The sequence below is a fragment of the Nothoprocta perdicaria genome, unplaced genomic scaffold (assembly GCF_003342845.1).
Source record: "Nothoprocta perdicaria isolate Ctin4 unplaced genomic scaffold, notPer1 scaffold_87, whole genome shotgun sequence".
Taxonomy (NCBI): Eukaryota; Metazoa; Chordata; class Aves; order Tinamiformes; family Tinamidae; genus Nothoprocta; species Nothoprocta perdicaria.
Genome location: NW_020456165.1, coordinates 1,406,031 through 1,427,294, shown reverse-complemented (window position 1 = coordinate 1,427,294; position 21,264 = coordinate 1,406,031). Strand labels below are relative to the sequence as shown.

The following is a 21,264-nucleotide window of genomic DNA, read 5'->3' as shown; positions in this document are numbered from 1 at the left end:
CCATTTTATTCGTGTGCTTCAGTAATCTTAGAGCAATTTCTGGTCACAAACACATTTTTGGTTAGCAATATTCAATTAGTCTTAGAGTCCATTTTCAGATTCTAAATTCATGTTTTACTCAAGTGACTCCCATTAAAATGGAGTAACTAACCCCTCTGCAGCTCTTTCATATTTGTCCCTAACAGCCTATTCAAAACATAAAACTAAGGATGTCTGATTAGAGCAAAAAGTACGTCCTCATTACAGGGGGCTTAGAGAGTGTAAAGCACATTTATAATATCTCCTAGCATTAGCAGCTGGGTTAAAATCACATTTTCAGACTGAACCAAATCCTCTTGAACTAATGTAGGTTAGTTTTCCAATTCCAGGGATACCTATTAGCATCTTCTTTAATCTCCCTTGGGAGAAGGATGCATATCCCTGAACATCTCCACAGCAGGGTTGGGAGAAGGGCTAAGTCCATTTTGCAGGAAGAGCTGCTGCAGCTCAGAAAGAGGTCCAGAGACTATGCCAGCATGCCGGGGACACGGAGAGGAAGGAAAGGCTGGTGATTCCCTGGAAGGGGGAAGGGCTCATGGCCCTTCCTGCAGCCCTACCAGGCACGAAAGGCATGTGGGACAGCACAGCAATCCCACACTGTCTCCTTGGCCACCCCTGATCCTCCCCTGCAGGATCAGGTCCTGAGAACAGGTAGCCCTGGTTCTCAAAAGAATGGATCTCACTGCGGACGGTGGTCTCCCAGCCCAAGATACTATGGATCAGGTTCAAGCTGCCTTATTTTTGCAAGAACAAAGCAGAAAAATCCCCTCCGAGTTCTCTCCCCGCACTTCTGAACCATGTCTTGCCATGCACAATATCTCGCTACTACCTACACACGACCCAGACAACAACACAACAAACCACATGAGTATTGGTATCAGATACTGGTCCTGGCAAGCATCACCGAGACACCCTCTAGTACTGAGGTGATTCTCCTGTTACACTGCGATTGGGAATTATGGACCAGGGAAGGTGGGACAGCACCATGCAGCAGAGAGAAAATAAAAATAAAAAAGAAGGAATAGAAGATTTCCCTGAAGATCTGATTAAAGTGTATTAAAGTTGTTGGAAGGACTCCCTTCCGATTTCCGTGTGGTTTGGGTCGGTCCCCTGGATGCCCTGTGGATGTTCAGCAGTCCTTTGAGCTCCGTATTATTTCAGTGAATCTATTAATGCTTAGCTGTGCTTAATGTACTATAATAATATTGCACTTGAAACACAGGCACTGCTGTAATTTGAAACTACGCAATTTGGACGTGGGAATGTAGGATGCATTTGGTAGTACTTTTTGTTGCATGGAGCCATTCTATAGAATGCATTTAATTCTGTGTTTTGTGTATTATTCTTAACATGCATTCACAGTAGACAGCAAAGCAGCAGTTATGAGGTATGCTGTGAATGCATATTAACAGCAGTACATATTTGCATATCATGGATCCATAATACAAAATGCGTAGTAAAAATCCTTATGAAAAATTATTATGCATGCACAGTAGAGGCTTTTTAAACCTTGATATCTCAGCTATTTTGTTTCTCCACTATTTATTTGAAAATACTAAGAAGGTCAAATGATGGATTAAGAATCTGCAAAAATGTAATGTTACTACTACAGAGGGAGTCCTTCAACACAAAATAATTCATTTATTTTATTTTTACTGGCAGTATAAGAGCCATCCAAAAATGCATTTTACAATAATATTTGAGGAATTAAAAAAAATACTCCAGCAATTAAAAAAAAAGCCAGGGTTGAGGGGGGGATATTTTTATGAAAGTGTATTTTGGAGGGTCGAGAAACTGTAGCTGGAAATTTTACAGTCCTTCCCTTTACACAGAGCAACTATAATGTCAACATTTCCTTCAATTTCTTATAATATTTTTAGTATGCATTGACACAGAGTTTGGTTCCCCAGGACTTTGCATATTTAGATTATTGTGCATTGTATAATACTCTGAATATGCAAAATCCTTGAAAAGGTTGACAACCCTTAGGACCTTTCACAATATAAATCTTAATACATAAATTCCTATTGAGAATAATGGGATTCTACCCTCTCCTCTGTTATACCGATTGTAATATTTGGAATAAAATGAAATGAATGTTATGAATAGTATAGTGCTTGCTCCTCTTGAGCAGTTGCTTCTTAAGTTTTAACATCTTTGTCACTTCAAATATATTTGTTTTAAAAAAGAACGAGGCCTGAGCTCTGTAAGGAATGAATGACCTGGCACTTTCATAAAAAATGCAAAGTTTGGAGAGGACTTCTTTTCTTTTCTTCTTTTTTTCTTCTTCTTTTCTTTTCTTTTCCTTTCCTTTCCTTTCTTTTCCTTTCTTTTCCTTTCTTTTCCTTTCTTTTCCTTTCTTTTCCTTTCTTTTCTTTTCTTTTCTTTCCCCTTTCCTTTCCTTTCCCCTTTCCTTTCCTTTTTCTCTTCCTCTTTTCTTGCAAAGGCCCCTAAAATTCTTAAGCACATACACATACATAATGCAGCCTCCACACACATGTTTTACTGCCGCCTCTTTTTGTAATCAAAAGAAATGCCCAAACAGATTTAAATGAAACTTTGTGAAAACAAAATAATTGGATCGGGGCTGAGGACATTAATGCCAAGCTTGGGCCCAATGTGAATTAAAGCAGATGAGTTATAAACCCTTCAAAAACAGGATTTACAATGGAAACGCTGACACAGACCCGTAACAACAGCAGCTCTGCCAGGGATTATTTTAATACTAAGAGCGCACTCAGTCTCTCACTTTTTAAAATAGAGATTACTTAGCCCCTAAAAAGCAGTGATATGTGATAATAATAAAAGCAAACTTTAACAAAAAAAAAAAAAATTTTAAAGGGTGGGGGGAAATGCTTCTAAAATGACACATTCTGCCCGCACCTCTCTTGCTGGTGCTTAGACGTGACACAACCACTCCTAAAAACCCAAGGTGGAGTTTGCCATAAGCTCCATGGCAGGGCTTAGCCGAGAGGCTTTGTCAGATCCATTTAACAGTTTCTTGCCTGTTTGGGGGAGAGAGAAACAAAAGGGTTAAGGGAGAAAGAGGCGAGAGCCCCGCAGAGGCAGCTGAGGCAAGCAGGGCTGCCTGCGCTGCAAAGGGCACCAAGAAGGGAATGGGAAAAGGGGCAAGTGGCAAAGGGGGATTTTGCAGGAGGAAGGATGCATCCCCAAAGACTCCAGTGTTCAGATGAGATTTAAGGGCAATGTTCACAAAAAAAAAAAAAAAAAAAAAAAAAAGGCATGTAGAGAAAAGGTTAAGGATTGGGGGGGGTGGGGTTTTTTTTTCAAATTTTGTTTTTTTTTTTGAATCTCCTGAGTTATGGCTGCAAAAGCATTTGTGCAAAGGCAGGTGTGAGCGCTCACCAGGGGCTGCGCAGCTCTCCTCTCCTTCCCCATGAAGGGTAATGCCTGGAAAATCATTTCACTGCACTTGCAGGTTTCCCTCAAACTCCTTTTTTAGGGAGAAGAATGTCAAAAAAAAAAAAAAAAAAAAAAAAAAAGCCAAAGGGCTTTCTTGGAGCCCAAGGGAAATTTGCTCCTGTTAATGTGTGCACTGGGGCAACATACTGCACTTAAAAGAATAAATAAATAAATAAAATGCCCCAAAATCGCTCACGAAAGGCACGGAGCAAGAACTACTTTGGCGACCGAGCTGCGTGTGACAGCACCAACAGTACCAGCCTCACTTCCCCACTGCTGCTTTCCCTTCCTTGCTTTTTTTTAATTTATTTTTCTTTCTCTTTTTTTTTTCCTGGGCACCAGGTGCACAGCAGGGACCCCGAGCCAGGCATGGCAGCAAGGCAGCACCTTCCCTACAAAGCAAACCACACCACCAACTCCAGGGCACTCGTACCTGTAGGCAGGGAGAGCACCCGGCACTGGCATGCCCGTGCGTGCAGCCGGGCTGCTAAAAAGCAGCAGCTCCAGTAGAAATGCACCTCCCGTATGTGAAATGCTGGTGCAGATTTTTTCTTTCTTTCTTTCTTTTTTTCCTTCCCCCCCTTCTTTCTTTCTTTCTTTTTTTTTTTTTTTTTTCCTCTCCATGTCTAACCTTCTGTGTTGATACATGAATGCTGGTACCCACTTAGAGGGATGCCAGATGATCAGTGCAGAATGAAGGTCCCAGGAGAAAGGCTCACGTGGTCTTCTCTGCCCCGTGACGTCACTAGCAGATGGCATGGGTACCAGCTCTGGCAGTTGGCATCAATGTCACTTTTTAGAGATCAATGAGATAGTGCAGATACACACAGATCTAGGCTCCAGGAGACGATGCGACATTCAGACTGAAAAGATTTGGAAGGCAAAAAATGAAAACTGATTGTTGAATGAAATAAAAAGCTAAGGTAATACAAATAAAGATATATTTCAGTTGGTGCTGGGTGTGCATGCAAGTGTTTAAAGATACAGTATCATTGTCTTGTATTTTATGTATGCTATTTACTGTCTACTAACTCCTCCTAACATTTTATTCTTCTGATGCAATTGCATACTTTCATTGATATTATGTAATATTGCAAGTGTGTAGACAATACTGAGAGAGTTAGTCTTTTATGGGGTTTTGTTTAGTTTTGTTTTGTTAAAAAGTCCCTGCATTCGTTTTTTGCTTGTCTCTTTGAGGACAGTGGATCGAGGGATCTGCTGCTCCCAAACCGAAAACAAAAGCAAAATAATTTGGAAAGGAAATTATTTTCCCATTTCATTCTGGATTCGGAACACACGTGCACTATTGCAAGCAGAATCGACAGACCCTTCCTGTCAGATATTAGCTGGAGGGAGACGTCTGAACCTTACAGAACATAAACACTGCTATAGTGTGCAGGGAATTTTCCCCCCAGATTCACGGGGGAGAAAAAATGGTAGAGGAAAAAAAAAAGGGGGGTTGTAAAAGAAAATAAGTTAATTCTAACGAAAATGTATTATATGATTTGAAATTCTGCTGTGGGGGGAAAAAAGAAAAGAGGTGGAGAGATTTAATTTTCTAATTCTAATTAGAATATATTTAGGATTAGACTAGCCCTGCTTTTTGTTATAATATGTGATAAATGTGATATATATTTTCACACCAATTATTAGTAAAAAAAAATCTTACTGAATTTTTAATTATGTTGTTAAATAAGTATTTGGGGGGGGGTCATTAATTTTTTTTCTCGCCCACTAACTTACTGGAGTTTAAAATCTTGATTCATGACAGGGTAAATGGGGAAGGGGAAAAAACTTCAAAATATAAGTCAAAAAGTGATTTTAAAATTATCAGTGAATAGAGATACGGCACTTTTCAATTTGAGGACTGCTCCTGCTCTTCTCATTTTTTCACCCAGGGGAATTTGGATTAATGAAATTTCTGTATTGCTTTATCATGTTTTGTATTTCCTGAATTCTCAGGTGCTAAGGGTTTGAAGGTCTTGTTTAAATTATTGTAAATGGACAAGAAGTTAATTGTATATTTTAAACGTTAATTTACTTATCTGTAAGAAATGTGGCTTTTTTTTAGTTAAAAAATTATGATTTTTTCAAGTGATTTCAAAATTCTGAGCAGCTTTGTTTTTTTTTTTTAATAAGCAAGCATGTAAAAAGGCAATTGCGATTGACAATTTGGGGAGAGAAATGTAGACTGTGCGTTTTTATACCCACGTATAGAGCGTGCACACAGATGAATGAAAGGTGCGTGATGTGGTGTGGTTGACTGTGTAAACTTTATAAATGAAAATATTTAAATATTCTGCTGGCATTCTTTCAGGTAACTTAAGATTGTAGAACCATGTTAACACTACCCTTTGATGAGTCTGTTGTAATGCCAGAGTCCCAGATGTGCAGAAAGTTTTCCAGAGAAAGTGATGACCAAAAGCAAATGAAGAACCCAGAAAGCTTTTCAAAGCAGATCGTGCTCCGGGGCAAGAATATTAAGAGGTCTCCTGGAGAAGACACGGAGAAGGAGGAGGAAGAGGAAGAGAGGGAAGAGGAGGATGAGAACGGTTTGCCGAGGAGAAGGGGCCTTCGGAAAAAAAAGACGAGCAAGATAAGAATGGAAAGGATCAAATTCAGGCGACAAGAAGCCAATGCCAGGGAGAGGAACCGGATGCACGGCCTTAACGACGCGCTGGACAATTTAAGGAAAGTGGTCCCTTGCTACTCTAAAACACAAAAACTGTCCAAAATAGAAACTTTAAGACTGGCCAAAAACTACATTTGGGCTCTTTCCGAGATCCTGCGAATCGGCAAGAGACCCGACCTGCTCACGTTCGTGCAAAACTTGTGCAAGGGTCTGTCGCAGCCGACTACAAACTTGGTGGCGGGATGCCTGCAGCTCAACGCCCGCAGCTTCCTCATGGGCCAGGCCGGCGACGGCGCCCACCACGCCAGGTCGCCCTACTCCACCTTCTACCCACCCTACCACAGCCCCGAGCTCGGCACGCCGCCGGGGCACGGGACTCTCGACAACGCCAAGTCCATGAAGCCCTACAACTACTGCAGCGCTTACGAGTCCTTCTACGAGAGCACGTCCCCCGAGTGCGCCAGCCCACAGTTTGAAGGTCCCTTAAGTCCTCCCCCAATTAACTATAATGGGATATTTTCCCTGAAGCAAGAAGAGAGCTTGGACTATGGCAAAAATTACAATTACGGCATGCATTACTGTGCAGTGCCACCCAGGGGTCCCCTTGGGCAGAGCTCCATGTTCAGGTTGCCCACAGAGAGCCACTTCCCGTACGACCTGCATCTGCGCAGCCAGTCTCTCACCATGCAAGATGAATTAAATGCAGTTTTTCATAATTAATGAGGAAAATGAAAATAAACAGTGGTCATTCACCTCCCCATCTAATTAAGAGCAAGCAGATGCTTGGGCACCGCATAATTGGCACAACTCTATTTAACGTGTTTACTAGTTTCTAAAGTGTGTTTCAACTATTGTGGGGATTTCCTATGTATTATTAAATCCTTTTTCTGATAAGTATTTTTCCTTTCTTTTTTTTTGTCTGTAAACACTGTGAGATTTTGTTTCCTTTTTTTTTTTTCTCCTCCTTTTTTTCCTTTTTATTTTCCCATTTGCTTGATTTGTTCAGCAGTGTGTCTGAACAATATCATGGAAATAAAAGCATACACACTGTGTAAAGTCAATGTCTATTTTGATTGTACAGTAATTATACAAATGCATGTTACTGAAATCAGATTAATAAAAATGATGTATTTATAATTGGTAGAAACTATATATTATGTATTTGAGGAGAACTGAATTAAAAAAGATATTCAGAACTTTAAAGAAATTATCTCAGAACTGAGATGGGGCTTGCGATATGCAGAGGTGAGAGTGCAGCAATATTGAAAGCTATGCAAAAAAAAAAAAAAAAGAAAAAAATGAACAGTTTTTTTGGTTGTTTGTTTTGGGTAAGCTACAGAAATCCAGTGATCGACACTGAGATTATTTAACTCGACCTTTAGAGTGTTGCTGGCAGGGGCCACATATTTTAGGAGATGTTGTCAGCGTTTTGCCTCAGTTATTCTGACCATATATAATCAGCACTTTTTTTCTTTGGTATTATTCTGACTTCAGATGTAAAGGTTTGTTATAACAATGTATAACTGTGGTTTCTCACTACGTATTTTAAATGCAATTAAACATAGATGTTTCCACTTTTAAAATACATCTATTAGCTGTGATACTGTATTTTGCCTGCTACTTCTTATTTCACAGTATACAGCTGCCTTTGCTCTTGCCTACACAGCAGTCTTCCCGCAGCTCCCATAGCACTTTCATTTGAGGGTGGAAATCATGAATTACCAGGGTGAACCTTGCACCATTTTCAGAAGCAGCTGTATGCTTGTTATGTGCTAAATGAAATACTGATTAGAGGAAGTAGGTAGCTTTACACTCAACAAAATGCAAATGCTGAATTTCGTAAGGGAAGGGCTCTGACTGAACACATGGGTCATTAATTGACTTGAAACTCTGGTGTGCTGCAGGAGTTAGGCAAGTGCATCAGCTCCAAAGAGTAAGACTTACTAGTCGCTGCTTAGTGCTTGCTAATAAACACCAGTACTAGTGAATTACAGATGTGCTTTTAAGCCACCTAAGTTAAACACATGCATGGACACTCACACTTTAACGGAGCAGAACTCAGAGGAGCTTCACCTATTGCCACATGACCACACGAGAGACAAGAGGAATCAACAATTGGGTTGAAAAATCAGGAGAACTTTAAAGCTGCTGGCATGCAAGACCTCTTATTTTGGAGGGATGAATGACAGCACGGAAATGCTACGATGTGAATGAGCTAGAAATCATTTTTAAAAAAATTACATTTAAAAAATGCCAGAGCTGCAGGTTGAATCACTGTCTGGGTCGCAGTTTGTTAAAGACACCTGAATCTCGGGCCCTCTCAGTTATGCAGTTTGACATTGGTCAGTGTGACCTCAAGAACAGGCTAATTTTTCCTCATAATTTGTCTTTTATCTAACTTCACAGGTAGGACTTCTTGTAAACAATTGGCACTATCAGGTGCTGCTGCGCATGCAGGATGGACCAGTCCGAAGTTCATCCCTTCTGAGTTAAATAGTGATATCCCCAAAACTGGAAAGAGACCCAAAACATGAAATCTGAATCAAGGCCTAAGGGCACCCAAATTTGCAAGGTGTGAGTATTGGGCTTGGCATTTTGCTTGAGTAACGAATAACACTCTCTCCAGACACAAACACTGGGTCCAAAAGAGGGATTTTGGAGTCCTGATCCATGGTTCAGAGGGTTGGTTTTAGATTATTTCACCTTTCATCAGTGGCAGGAACTGTGCAAGGTGCAGGTAGGACTCGTCTGCAATGGATGAGATCATGACAAAGATGATGGTGCTGACTGTCAGGTCTAAAGCATCCCCAGCTATTCTGCACTGAATATGACAGAGATTTGGAAAAGAGAATGGGAGAGCAGAATAAATGACTTTTACTAAATATCAGGTAATTTGGAAAGCAGCAAAACACGGGCAGGCGAAAGACAAACATAGAAGGGAAACAAGTTGGTCAAGGAGAAGAGAATCCGCGGTCCTTGGCGCAGAGTTGCAGAGAAGAAACGACAAAAAAGCTGCCAATATCTGGAGCTCAGGAGCAAGCGATGCACTGGGGCTTAGGGGCTTCTCCCACTGAGCATGAGCAGAAAACTTATCCTGCAAGAAGTCCACGAGGCTGGAGCTCAGAGCAGGCAGCCCACAACGGTGGCGATGCCGGACAGGAGAAGGGTCTATACGTCCTAAGGAAGCTGCAAGGCAGCTGTAAAGTTCTGCACCGAGGGAACTAAATGCCTGTCACAATATATTTAGCAGGCACCCAAGGGGGTGTTAGCACTTCAGGCTCTGCAATCTGGGGGTCTCCAGCTCTGTGGCCCTATATTAACTGAATAACTCATGGGCCAGTTCCAGTTGCCCATTCTGGCAGTAGAACCAAGAGGAAGGGAGTTTAAAAAAAAAAAAAAAAAAAAAAAAAATATCACTGCCAGTTCAGATCTTTCTCTCTCGCTCTATGACAGATGGGGAGGCAATTCACAGCCAGATTCCCCCTCTGGTAGCTCAAGGCGGACACCACACTTGCTCAGGGCACTGCAAATTGGAAAGTCAGGCCAGAATAAATAATAGAGCAAGTCACAGAAAAATATTGAGACAGCATTAAAAGAAAAAAAAAAAAGAGGAAAAAAAAGATTAAGTAATATTCCCTGTCTGTAAGGGAATGGAATATTTAGAGATATTGAGATGGGGAATTCCCTTGCACAGGGGCTATCTTCCACACCTTCTCTTGCACACACTTACCACATTTCCTTGCTGGCCAGTCACAGAATATGATGGCTCTGAGTTCCTAAGTGATTTATAAAAGCCTTTGAGTTTGCAGTATTTTAGAGAACAAATAGAGGCAGCAAGAAGGTTCTGATGCTTTAATCCCACCAGCACAAATGCCAGCGGGTTACTTGAGCCAGTCTCCTTGCCTTAAAAGGATCTTCTCCCTGATCAAGGGAGAAGATCTCAAAACAAAGATGCTCATTTCTGTCCATCCTGCTCTCCCCTTGACTGCCTGAGCTTCCCTGAGGATATATAAAAATACATAAAATAGCAACTGCTCCAGAAAAATTAGGTGAGAAGTTCTTCCCTGTCTTCTAGCACAAAAGTCTTCTTCTGTCAAAGGCTTCTGTCAAATTGAGAGGTGGGAACCCCAAAGTCAAAAAAAAAAAAAAAAAAAAAAAGCTATTTCATTTTGGGCTAGGGAGAGAGAATTTTCTTCTTATACAATAGAATTATTTGCCATGTATTATTTCTCAGACTAATACTTTAGTAAAATTCTAAAAGGGTTTGGTGATTTATGCTATCAAATGTAAACTAATTCTGTAAGAACATAAGAATGGCTGTACTGGCTCACATTAAGTGTCCATCTAACCTAATACCCTATTTTTAATGAGGGGACATAAAAAGATGTCAGAGGAAGTCACACTAGGGTAAGCAAAAGAATATTTTTGTTTTGCTAATGAAAACACAGGAGAAAAAAAAAAGTCACAAAAAAACACATCATGTTCCAGGACTTCAGCCAGCCCTGCTGAAGACAGGGATGTGCTTGACAGAAAAATGGGTGGGAGGCATGACAGCACCCTGCTGGTGTGAAGTCTTTCTAACCAGCTAACCAGCAACCACAGACTAGCATGGACTGGCTAATGCCAGGGTGCACCTCTGAAATCCTTCCCAAAATACATCCCGAGTAAAATTCAAAGCAGTGCCCCACAAATCCCAGGGCGATTCCGAAGACGGAGGGAGGGGTAACCACTGTTTTGCCAGACCTCGGATGAGCTCTGTGAGCTCCTCTGAGTTACAGCAAGAACACACTCATTTGAGGACACATCCCGGCTGCACTTCCTTTGGGATCGCCTGTGTTCTTTCATTTCATAGCTTTCTGCACAAAGATTTTTTTAAATGTATGGAGACTGCAAAGACACAAATATGATGGCAGCTTCCCTATTTTTTTTTCCTCTCCTCATACTAGCAATACTCTTTCGCATTTTTACCCCTGCTTTCCTCTACTCTTCTCCCCTTTGCCTTTAGGGCTCTCAAATGGCAGCAAATTAAGTGAAATGCCATCAATAAAGATGAATGAAATCCCAGTGAAACACATGGCAGAATCTTTCCTTGCAAAAGCAAATAATACTTGCCTAAATTAAAGGGTAGCTGTACGGATTTTCGTTCGTTTTTTCAGATTGTGAACCTGGCTTAACTCAAGCCTATGGTTATATGCTACAGTCCATACTCAAGGTCAAGGCAAGTTTAATCTGAGGATCCCCAAATCCTACAGCATTTCATTTACAAAAAGGTGGTGCTTTGGGCTAATGGAAAGGAAAGCAACTCTCCTCATACAATCTCGACAAGTTCCACATCCAACCCACCCCCCCGATAGCCTGGCTTGGGTCTGACCCAGAGCTGAACCACGGCAGCAGGTTGCGATTTTGCTCTGGAGAGAAACACATCAGCGTGGCGAGCAGCTGGCACGGTGCCACCGCTCCATCTCAAGGGCAGACCTGTCGTGTCTCTCCGATACAAACCCAACCACCGTACCAGGGGCTGGGATGCGGAATTGCACTCGCAAGCCCTCTCCACAGTAAGACCCGAGCAAGCTGCCTCGCAAAAATTCTTGCATGTTACTCTAAGAGGATGGCCTATTTTCCTACAGAGCACCCCCCTCCACTGAGGATGTGCAAGAAAAAAAATAGCAAAATGGAAAGAAAAGCTAAGTTCACTGGCAAAGGCACTCTGGATTTTTTTATTTTTTTTTTTTTTTAATAAAATGCCAGCAATGTGGAATAAGGAATACCCTTGGAATAAGGAACATCCTCACAACTTGTAACTACCCTTGAATTGGGCATCCCCCACAAAGGCTGTTACAGAATTTGAAAGGGATTTCCTTCCCCTCGTCTCCTCCCCAAAAAACAGTGATTTCTCTTGACTGTTTTTGTTCACTAGCTCCTTAGGCTCCCCATCTAGCTCTGTCACTGCACTACTTGCACTATTTAATTCCAGCACACTGTGAATGAAGAGCATACCACAGAGAAACATGTCATATTCTCATTTTTGCTTAAATTCTGGACTAGTAGATTTAAAAAAAAGTCTTTGAAACAAACAAAAAAAAAGCAGTCTTTATGATATATCTTTTATTCAGGATATTCAGTCTCTCTTCTGAGCACCCAAAGCCTAATCAGCATCCCTCCTTCTGATACTCTGAGCTGTTCAGTATATCTGGAAAGCATTACTAAACAGACTTTTTTTTTTTTTTTTTTTTGGATTGGAGCTGATTAATATGTTAAGTAGGATTTTTCAAAAGATGAAATTTCCTGGCCTATATGTATATCCAAATATAAAAGGCTATAAATTCTGGAGTGCTTGCTTGAACATTATGTTTGCAAATGGAAAGAATAATAATCAGTGAATTAAAAGTCCTAGCACTGGTACAGAATCCAGGTTAAATCAAAGATTATAACATAAATTTTGTACTCTAGAAAACAGGAAAATGAGGACTTAGTCTGCTCTTGTTCCAGGGGAGTTTAGCAGATACCAGATTGGATTCTAAATCACATGGGAAGCTAAACGTAGCCTTATCCACTATGTTATTTATTTACAGCCACATGAGCAGCTGCATAATGCTTAGATGCAACCGAAATGACATTTCTGTTGGGCAGACAGCTTGCAAACAAAGAATCTATGAGAGGATCTTCCTCAGAATCCATCGAGAAGCCTGTGTGAATACTGGTATTTACCCCATACCAGAAGCGCATGCAGGAAAGAAAAGTGCTGTCCAGACACTACAGTAACTGCAAAAGCAGGACCCTCGCCAATTTTAATAATCAAGAAATCAACATTCTGCCCCTAAATTCTGAGGGAGAGCCCATGTCAGTCAACATGGTAAAGTCCTTTCCCTCTGGGTTTACAAAGAGAATTGTTTCTGCATTTGGTGTCCTAGTCTTGATAACAGTCATTACTTTAGAAAAGTAAATACATTGAAATCCTTCCCACAATAGATATAATAATCATTGTGGTTTACTTCATCCCCATCAGTACACACACCACGCCCACACAAGCAAGCATGTATTTTTTGGGAAGCAGATTTTATACAGAGAAAAACATTTGACAGAATGCACAGAGATATACTGATTTTTGATGGCAAAATTTATGAATGCGATAGTGAATTAAACAGCCATCCTGTCTGCCCAGTCACCACTTCCCAGATACGGCCTTTTTGTCCCTGGGTTCCAACTAGACATAGCTATGATGGTCCCTCCATTCCTAAATTTCACCTCTAGGCCAATTCACCCAATTATTCCTCTAATAAAATAAGACAACTTAGCTAAGAAACTAACTCGTCCCCATGCCTGTGTCAGGTTCCTCCTTCAGGAGAACCTTATGACAGATAAAAACAGAAACCAGGAGGGCAAACATTCAGCCACAGAAACACAGCTCTGACACAGCGAGTGGTGGAAGATGTGAACGGATGCCACCAGCACCATGACCAGCCATTTCCTAGAGGAGACAGTAACCTGGTGCTAGACACACAGCAGCGCCCTGTGGAAATACAGGCATGAAGCACTCGGGCTCTGGGGAGAAAGAGCAGCTCTGGTGACGTGTTCACGGGATTACCTCCACGTGGACAAGCGGGTTAAACGTGAGCGAGAAGTCACGAGGCTCTGCCTGGACAGTGAGCGTGTCCCAGCTACCACTCTCTTCATCTCTCCTTTGAGCCACGCAGTTGTTCCGCACAGCAGGTTATCTACCCCGTGACGGTTACTTCCGCCTTCATGCTGGATTAACAGGCACTTCACAACAGCTGAGCCTCCAAAAGATGCCCTAGAGGAGACGTGTCGCCGTACAATGGATCCACATCTTACTCAATCATGGATTCCCCGTACCCTCAGGTACTCGCACAGATGTCTGCACGTTCTGGAGGATGGTGAATCCGCCATGAATAATGGCCTCCACCACAGGCACAGCCTTATGGAACAGCTCTTCAGTGGTTCAATTAAGCTGTGCCTAGTGGCCTCCCTGAGAGACTAACAACACAATCTGCCTAAGCACCATATCTCACTTATACTGTGGTCATATTCCCCATACTCCTTTTTTCCCCCCCTGCTTGTATTGAGATTTACCCTTCCTTCAAATTGAGCACTCCTCTGGGCAAAAATGACACTACCAAAATCTGATACTAATATGTTAAATACATTATTAAGAGACTTAGATGTAAGGGAAGCTATTTAACACTGTCCACACATTTCTAGCAAGTCTGGACTGAAAGTGTACACCTGCTATCATCCCCTGTATTGTTAAAGTCATGTAAACAATGCCTGGGAAGCTAAGTCTCCTCTAAAGAGGACAAATTATTGGCATGGAGAGAGAATTGCATGTGCACACCTTAGATCAGTATTACACATGCCTGTTCTCTCCTGCAGGCCGATATGTGTGAAGACAGCAGTACACAATGAGCCCACCACCTTTTCTTCACTTATTTTATCCAATTTGTGTGCAAGTTACCCTAGTCACAACATCACATACAGGTAATCTGGACACCAGGTCACTCAATTGCTATATGATATTTTACTCCAAAATGTCTGCAGAATTATTAAATAAACCCAGTCTCAGATGATAATCTAACTTTTTTTAAAAAGAAAAAAAATCCTCAAATTTGCTCCTAAATGTATTTAAATCTTAGCAGTGAACATGATGCTGGTTATTAAAAAGTAATTCTGGAGAAATTAGCTTGCAGCTACAAAATTAATATAATTCATTTATTACTTGCAGCCACAAATCAAAATGCTGTTAACACTGCTGCATGCAATTTAATATGCACAGTAAGTTTCCATATGGCTTCAATTTTAGGATCCCTGGTCACTACAGAGACTCATTTGCAGAATGGTCTGTAGGCATGTGAAGTCAGCTAGTGCTTATTGACAGAAAAGCTGTTCTAGATGGTGTCTACATAGGTACAATAGTCCAAATAGAGGAATTGTTTCAAAAACAGGCACTCATGGTCAGATTGGTATTGCCAGTTTAGCATGCTGACCACAAAAGCAGATTTTTCAAAAGCACTGAGCATCCAATACCTCTTTAGGAAGCCAATGCAACCTGAATGCTCAGCATAAAATTTAAAAATAGTTTTGAAGCCTGAATTTTGGCATGCTACGTAGCTTGGCCTTTTGTGTACACTATGGAAAATCCTGACAGTACTCCATCAAGTTGTATATACACTGAGATTATCATGACCACATTAACTGGAGTCAGGCAGCATACTGCATGCCCATTTTGTGTTTAACTGGATTGTTTGAGAGCCTAATTGTGTCCAGGCGAGCAACAGCACATGTTAAGTAGTTGTCTCCTTACTCAAGCATTAAGACCACACCAGATTCCCCCAGCACCAGGTTATCACTGCCTAGCAGCCTGCTGAGAAGTGTTTATCGTGGATAAATCCACTTACGTCTGTGGACTATCTGATTCAGAGCAGTAGTAACAAACGGCTTATTCCAGTAAGAGCAGAGTTATGACGCTGGCATCCCATGAATGGCAGCCCAAATCACCAGGCTGCAAGGTCACACAGGTCACAGCAATACTCATTCTCTCTTACTCCTCCCCTCTTCCCCTCCTCCTGAAAAAACACCTGATTAGTCTTAATAAGACCAAAGTAAGATATTTCAAAAATTTTTTTTTTTTTTACTCCACCTAAAGTACTCTAACCAGCTTTACTAACAGTGCTGCAGGAGATTCCCAGTGCGCTTTCTCTATGGCTTCAAAAAGGCAAACAGGATCTGCTGTGACACAGCAGTGCACATCAGGTCAACAACAAATAAGGTCAAAATCATGGGCACAGAATCACCTTTTTCCCCCTCCTCCCCCCTTGCCATTAACAGTATTTGCAACTGAACTCTTGCCACTTGTTCAATAAGTCAACAGCTGGTTTGGTTCAGAGCAGTTCAGCTGTGCCCGAGTTTCTCTTAGGCTGGAAGCCACATCAAGAGCAGCCCCATCAATAACTAACTCAGAACAAGAGGGTACACAGCTGGAGTGAAAAGGAAGATGCTTTCACGTCGTGAAGCCACAACACATCAAGGCAGTGAATTAACAGGCTCTTGTTACTTAAGGCCCCTAAAAGAGTCATGAACACCATCCTAGGAGGCGTAAGTAGGAGGACAAGTCTGTCAAATATTCACTGGGCTATCCATAAAGAATAAGGAGGAGGATGTCAACAACCATCATTTATAGAAAGAGGGCTTCAAGGTGCCGTTAGCTGTTGCGTGTTCACAGAAGGCTGATGTTAACACAGCCCTTCTCCCAGAAAACAGCTATGCCAGGTCTCTCATGGTCCACGGCAGCATCAGCAAACCAGCACAGCCAGGTCACCACAGATGGGGAAAAACCGAGACCAAAGCGTTAACAAAGCTGATGCCCTGGTTGTGAAGGAGATCCACAGAACAAGGCTCTGTTCTTACCTCATCTAGCATTTCAGGTTATTCTGACTATTTTCTAATTGATGCTTTTGGGACAATCCGGGGCTAAATTACTGTGAAAGAAGGGAGGCAGATGGAGGAAAGAACAATAGAAGCAGGCAGCCTATTGTAGGTTAAGTCCTATTCCTTCTAGCACTTTTGCCATTAGTGAAGGTGTTTCCACGAGAAGAGTGTCACAAAGGAAAGCAGGCGCACAGAAACATTGCACCGAGTTTACACAGTGATTTCCCCGAGATCTGAGGGAAGAAACTGCTTTCTCTATTTTACCACTGTCAACTGTTAGTACAGAGAGCCTCTCTGGTGTGTTACGTTCTCATGAGCTAGCAGACCTGTTGGGAATATAATGAGGTCTGTGCATGCACCTCCTGGTGTGATGTTTAAAAACTTCATTTCTAACAACTTATTCCTCAGATGCTCTCCCGATTTTCTTGAGGCATAAGGACCAGTTGACTATGCAAATGAAAGAAGGGAATGTAGGAAATGAGTTAGACACAAAGGGAGTTGCTGGCAAATGCCATTGCTTCCTCGGGGCATAATGGTAAGAGACAGCTGCTACTGCCAGCCCAGAAGCAGTAGCTGAGGGGGTTAGCACAGCTCTGTTCAAAATCTTTAGTCTGATGAATAACCAGGCACAGACTGCTTGTGCTTCTAAGGCAGGACCCCCAGAACAAGATCTTTGATTCCTGTTCCACATTATCATCTATGGTAAGTGCACACAGGGGTGATATCAGATGATTTTCATAGTATTTTTTTTTCCCTAGAAGTCTCTTGGTAATAGGACAGGCAAAAATAGGAAATCAATTGAAAGTATGCAAGAACTACTGTCCTCTGCAACTTCTTAGAATACTGTTGTAACAATATGATTATTATTTTTGCAGCAAAGCACATGCATTTAATTTTCTGCATCAAATATTTTGACATCTGAACCACCTTCGTGACTGTAGCATAAATCTTTCCACAAATATTTAATTACAGTACAGGATACTAGCACAGTTTTATTTTTTATTATGGAGTGATTCACTAAGCACTTATCATGGCAATCATAACTCTGATACATGTATTTTGTCATTCTGCTGCCCAATAAATGGTAGCAGAGTACTGTAACTGATGTGCATACATAAATATTTTAGGACTTTGCGCTTCTTAAATTGTTTGGAAATACTTATGGTAGCCAGTAAATACTGATACTTTTCTTTCGCCTCCAAAAGAATCTGTCACTTGAAAAACTGGCACGATGCTTAGAGTACCACTTTATGGAAAAAATAACACAAATGTTTATTGGTAATACTAAAAGAAATGCTTGGTGTTTTTCAGCTCTGAGCAGAATAGCTGTCTGGAGTGCCACATGTTATGATCACCACACAAAGATAAAATAAAACCCATTCCACAGGGGAGCACCTTCAAACAGAGGAGAAACCAAACCCCTCTGTATTAAATGATTAAAACACAAACCATTAAAAAATGGACAATTCTTTACTTTCCCCAGGAAGAGAGCAATGCAGGATTTTTTCCAGAATGCCTGAAGAGAAAGCAAGAAGTATGAGCTGGAGAGAGAGAGAATTTCCCAATTCTTCTGCTCTACCCTCAGTACTTATCAAATATTTTTTTATAAATCTCAGCTGAGGTTGTGCACGCTCACCAACAGAAGGCTAGATCCCTATGGCAAAATCTTGTCCTCATTTATACAAGCAAAACTCCTTTAAACTCAGCAGATTTACTCAGGTATTAATAAGGACAAGAACTTGACATTTAAGACAAAGTTCAGAATATTCTATGCTTTTACACAGCAACAAACAGCAGCATCCTACTCCTACAGCAATCCTTTGATTTTTCAAGGAACTTCATGACTGCAAACTATCACAGTTACTACTGTTGGATGCCTGAGAAAACCAAGATGAAATGACTGCCCAAAGAAGCTGCAACCTGAGCAGAAGCCTGCAAACCTACCCCCTGAACTGAGTGGGACTGAGATGCCTTAAACCAGATTTCAGATGTGTGTCTGAGTTACCTTGGCTTAATGGCTGCCATGCATCAGCTAAGCCTCCGTGAGGAGAGTTTAAATTAGCCTGTGCTACCCTGTGTGTACCACAGCTCAGCTGCTCTGCTGTAACTCATTAAGCTATGGTAACTTGCTCAAGAGTCTGTGATCTCAATCTGATGCCAGTGGCCCACATATCTGCCCAAATTGTGTTCTCCACCTCCACGCCTTGTGGCCTGGCTCAGGGCCACCCCAAACCAATAAACATCCTTCACCAAAAACAAGCCCATCTTTCACAACATAAGAAGGCGCCCAAGAAAAATAAGCTCAGTACAGTTTTCCAGATAGACACTTCAGAGAGAGGTTTGTTTAGTCAAGGAGAGGGCCCTTAGAGATGCTTTTACTTCCTCTCTCCCTGACCTAGATGTGGACAGAGCTGTCTGCAATTTCTATACAGTACATAGACAAGAGTAAGATATTTCTTGACTTCATCCTCTGTAAGCCTCATATTTTTTTTTAACCCACCAGCAATTATGTTATTCATTCTTCTTACCTTAGCTATTTCAGTTTCTTCTCCTCATGATCTCCTCAAGATCCAGAATGCCTTCAGCAACCACTTTTTTTTCCCCTGAAAAAAGGGCAGGGAGGGCTGAGCAGAAACAGTTTAATTTTCATTAAACTCTGGTTCCTCCTTCATTTAAAAACCCAGTTCAAAATTGTCTCTATCCTTCCCTTTTCCTCTCTAAACCATTTGTTCTTCTATTGTCTACCAGAAATGTAAGTGCAGGAAACTTTACTTAGCTGGTGCTATGCAAAGCCCTCATTCTGATCCTTCAGCCATACCCTTTCTTTTGGAAAAGGAACTCCAACACGCTCTGTCTTGCTCCCATAATATCTTTTTAGATAAAATATCATTTAACTATATTAAGCACTTCAGGATTCAGAATGCATTAAAATGTTGAGCAAAATTAAGACATATTTTAGTGTCTTGCATGGATTCCTTGCTATTTTACAACCTGTAATATTCATCAAGAGCAATATTTGTAAAGATAATTAAGTTATATTAAATGAAGAGCAAAAGTATCTGAACATCCTTATATAGTATAGCTCTACCTCTCTGGTTTTCCAGGCTAACGATTTAAAACTTGGAATGACTGTTATCTCATTGAATGTTATGTCTACACATAGACCAAATTGGATCAAACTGAGAAATTTTGGACATCTATAACATTACAATGATAAGATTTACAACAAAAGAGCAAGTCAGATTATATGACAAAAGTTTCCCTTTTTTACCCTTTTTTTCTCATTTTTTTTCTCTTTTTTAATGAGTAAAAAGGAAAGAAGCTGCTTTCCAATGCAACAAAGTCATCTAAACAGTGCCAGAAGAAACAGGCCAGCCTTCTTCAGTAAGGCAATGATACTATCATAGAAATTTCAGTTGGTAAAGATGATTAGGGAATTTCAAATTTGTACTGTAGTCTAAAGGCACTAATTACCTCTAGGTTACCTCTGAAAATACTATGAAGCTTTCCCAAAAATCCTCCTAAATCCAGAAGCAGCCAACATCAGGTTTATCTGTAGGAGTCCCTCCTGGGAGCAGCAGTCAGTCTGTACTGGAGCAAAGTCAGAGGCATAATCCAGTTATCAAGAAGAGGGATGAAGTAACAAGGCTTGCTGCAGCTGACTGCTATCAGCTGATCAGGCTGGAACCTTGCTCCTTGGTCAGCCCATCCTAATCTGCCATGAAATAAAGGAACCAGGGCTCCTAAAGGAACCACCATCATCCCTCCCTTGTGGTCTCAGCTCTCTGAGGGTCTGTCTCTTACTGCTTCTTATTGAAAGATGATGGCATGGAGGAAGGGTCAGCAGGCCCATTACAGCACAGTATAAAGCTTCCATTATTCTCCAGGAACACTAGAAACCAGCTGCCAAAGGTCTCAAGCTGGGCAGCAGTGGTCATGGAAAGGCTGCCCTCAGGCTCCCTCCATCTATCCTCCAAACAGACTTCCCTGGCAGCAACATGTTCAGCTCATTGGCAGGTTTTAACCATGTCCATTTGCTGGGAAAAGACAGTGAAAAATTTTGTCCTTTGGCCCCTCCATGAGGGAATCCATACTTTAGCTCAATCAGTGGCTACTACAGTAACAATAGGAAATGAGACGTAAATTCCCTTTCAGCAAGGGGGGAGATGGAAAAGACCACGTTTTATAAATAAAAGGCAGGTAAGAAGTGTTCTTCAAAATACAGTATGAATAAAATATGTCAGCACACTAAAAATTGCTGGAGACAAAACTGAATATATTCTACTACATTTTCCCAGAGCCAGAAAGAAAGTAACTAGTTCATAAATTCCATCAGGAGCTTGGGGATTTTTGATGTAATGAGTTTTACAGTTTCAGAGGAGGCTGCTTTGCTAATAATTATGTAACAGTAATTAAATCTGAAAAAGGCTGTACTCTAACTATGTTGATTTATTGCAGCTCCAACAAAGTACTCCTAGAGTGTGCTTTGGAGCGTGCACCTCCTCCCTCCAGTTTTCTTTAAATTCTCACAGAGCACTGGGTCACAGATGGTCTGAGATGCGATATTTTCCCTATTAAATTCCTAATAATCTTTTTCCGAGGCTGAGTCATGGAAGCCTGGGGATTTCTCATTTTAATTAGAAGGTTTAAGGAGCTAACTCTGTTTGAAATTTCCTCCTAGGAGATATGGGTGCAGGTGATCCCATTCAGAAGAATGACACAATATC

General features: G+C 41.2%; 1 protein-coding gene and 1 long non-coding RNA gene across 3 annotated transcripts; one reads left to right on the top strand and one right to left on the bottom strand.

Annotated features, from left to right (window-relative positions):
• Positions 1-2,949: 2,949 nt before the first annotated feature.
• LOC112958500 lies at positions 2,950-20,098 on the bottom strand. The gene is made up of 4 exons (XR_003251434.1): positions 20,012-20,098; positions 19,066-19,140; positions 4,094-4,325; positions 2,950-3,044 (listed from the first exon to the last, which is right to left on the bottom strand). It is a non-coding gene; the product is annotated as an uncharacterized LOC112958500 (long non-coding RNA).
• Positions 4,261-7,612, top strand: NEUROD6 (neuronal differentiation 6). 2 transcript variants are annotated; one of them, XM_026052341.1, is made up of 2 exons: positions 4,261-4,385; positions 5,780-7,612. In XM_026052341.1, exon 2 carries the CDS (start codon positions 5,801-5,803, stop codon positions 6,812-6,814), a length of 1,014 nt encoding a protein of 337 aa, XP_025908126.1. In that variant the 5' UTR covers positions 4,261-4,385; positions 5,780-5,800; the 3' UTR covers positions 6,815-7,612. The 2 variants fall into 2 exon arrangements, with proteins under 2 accessions (XP_025908126.1, XP_025908127.1); XM_026052342.1 differs by lacking the exon at positions 4,261-4,385 and adding an exon at positions 5,515-5,703.
• Positions 20,099-21,264: the final 1,166 nt, after the last annotated feature.

What these genes read in the sequence shown, in the direction of transcription:
- NEUROD6 (XM_026052341.1), top strand. Translation starts at nt 5,801, where the DNA reads ATGTTAACACTACCCTTTGATGAGTCTGTTGTAATGCCAGAGTCCCAG.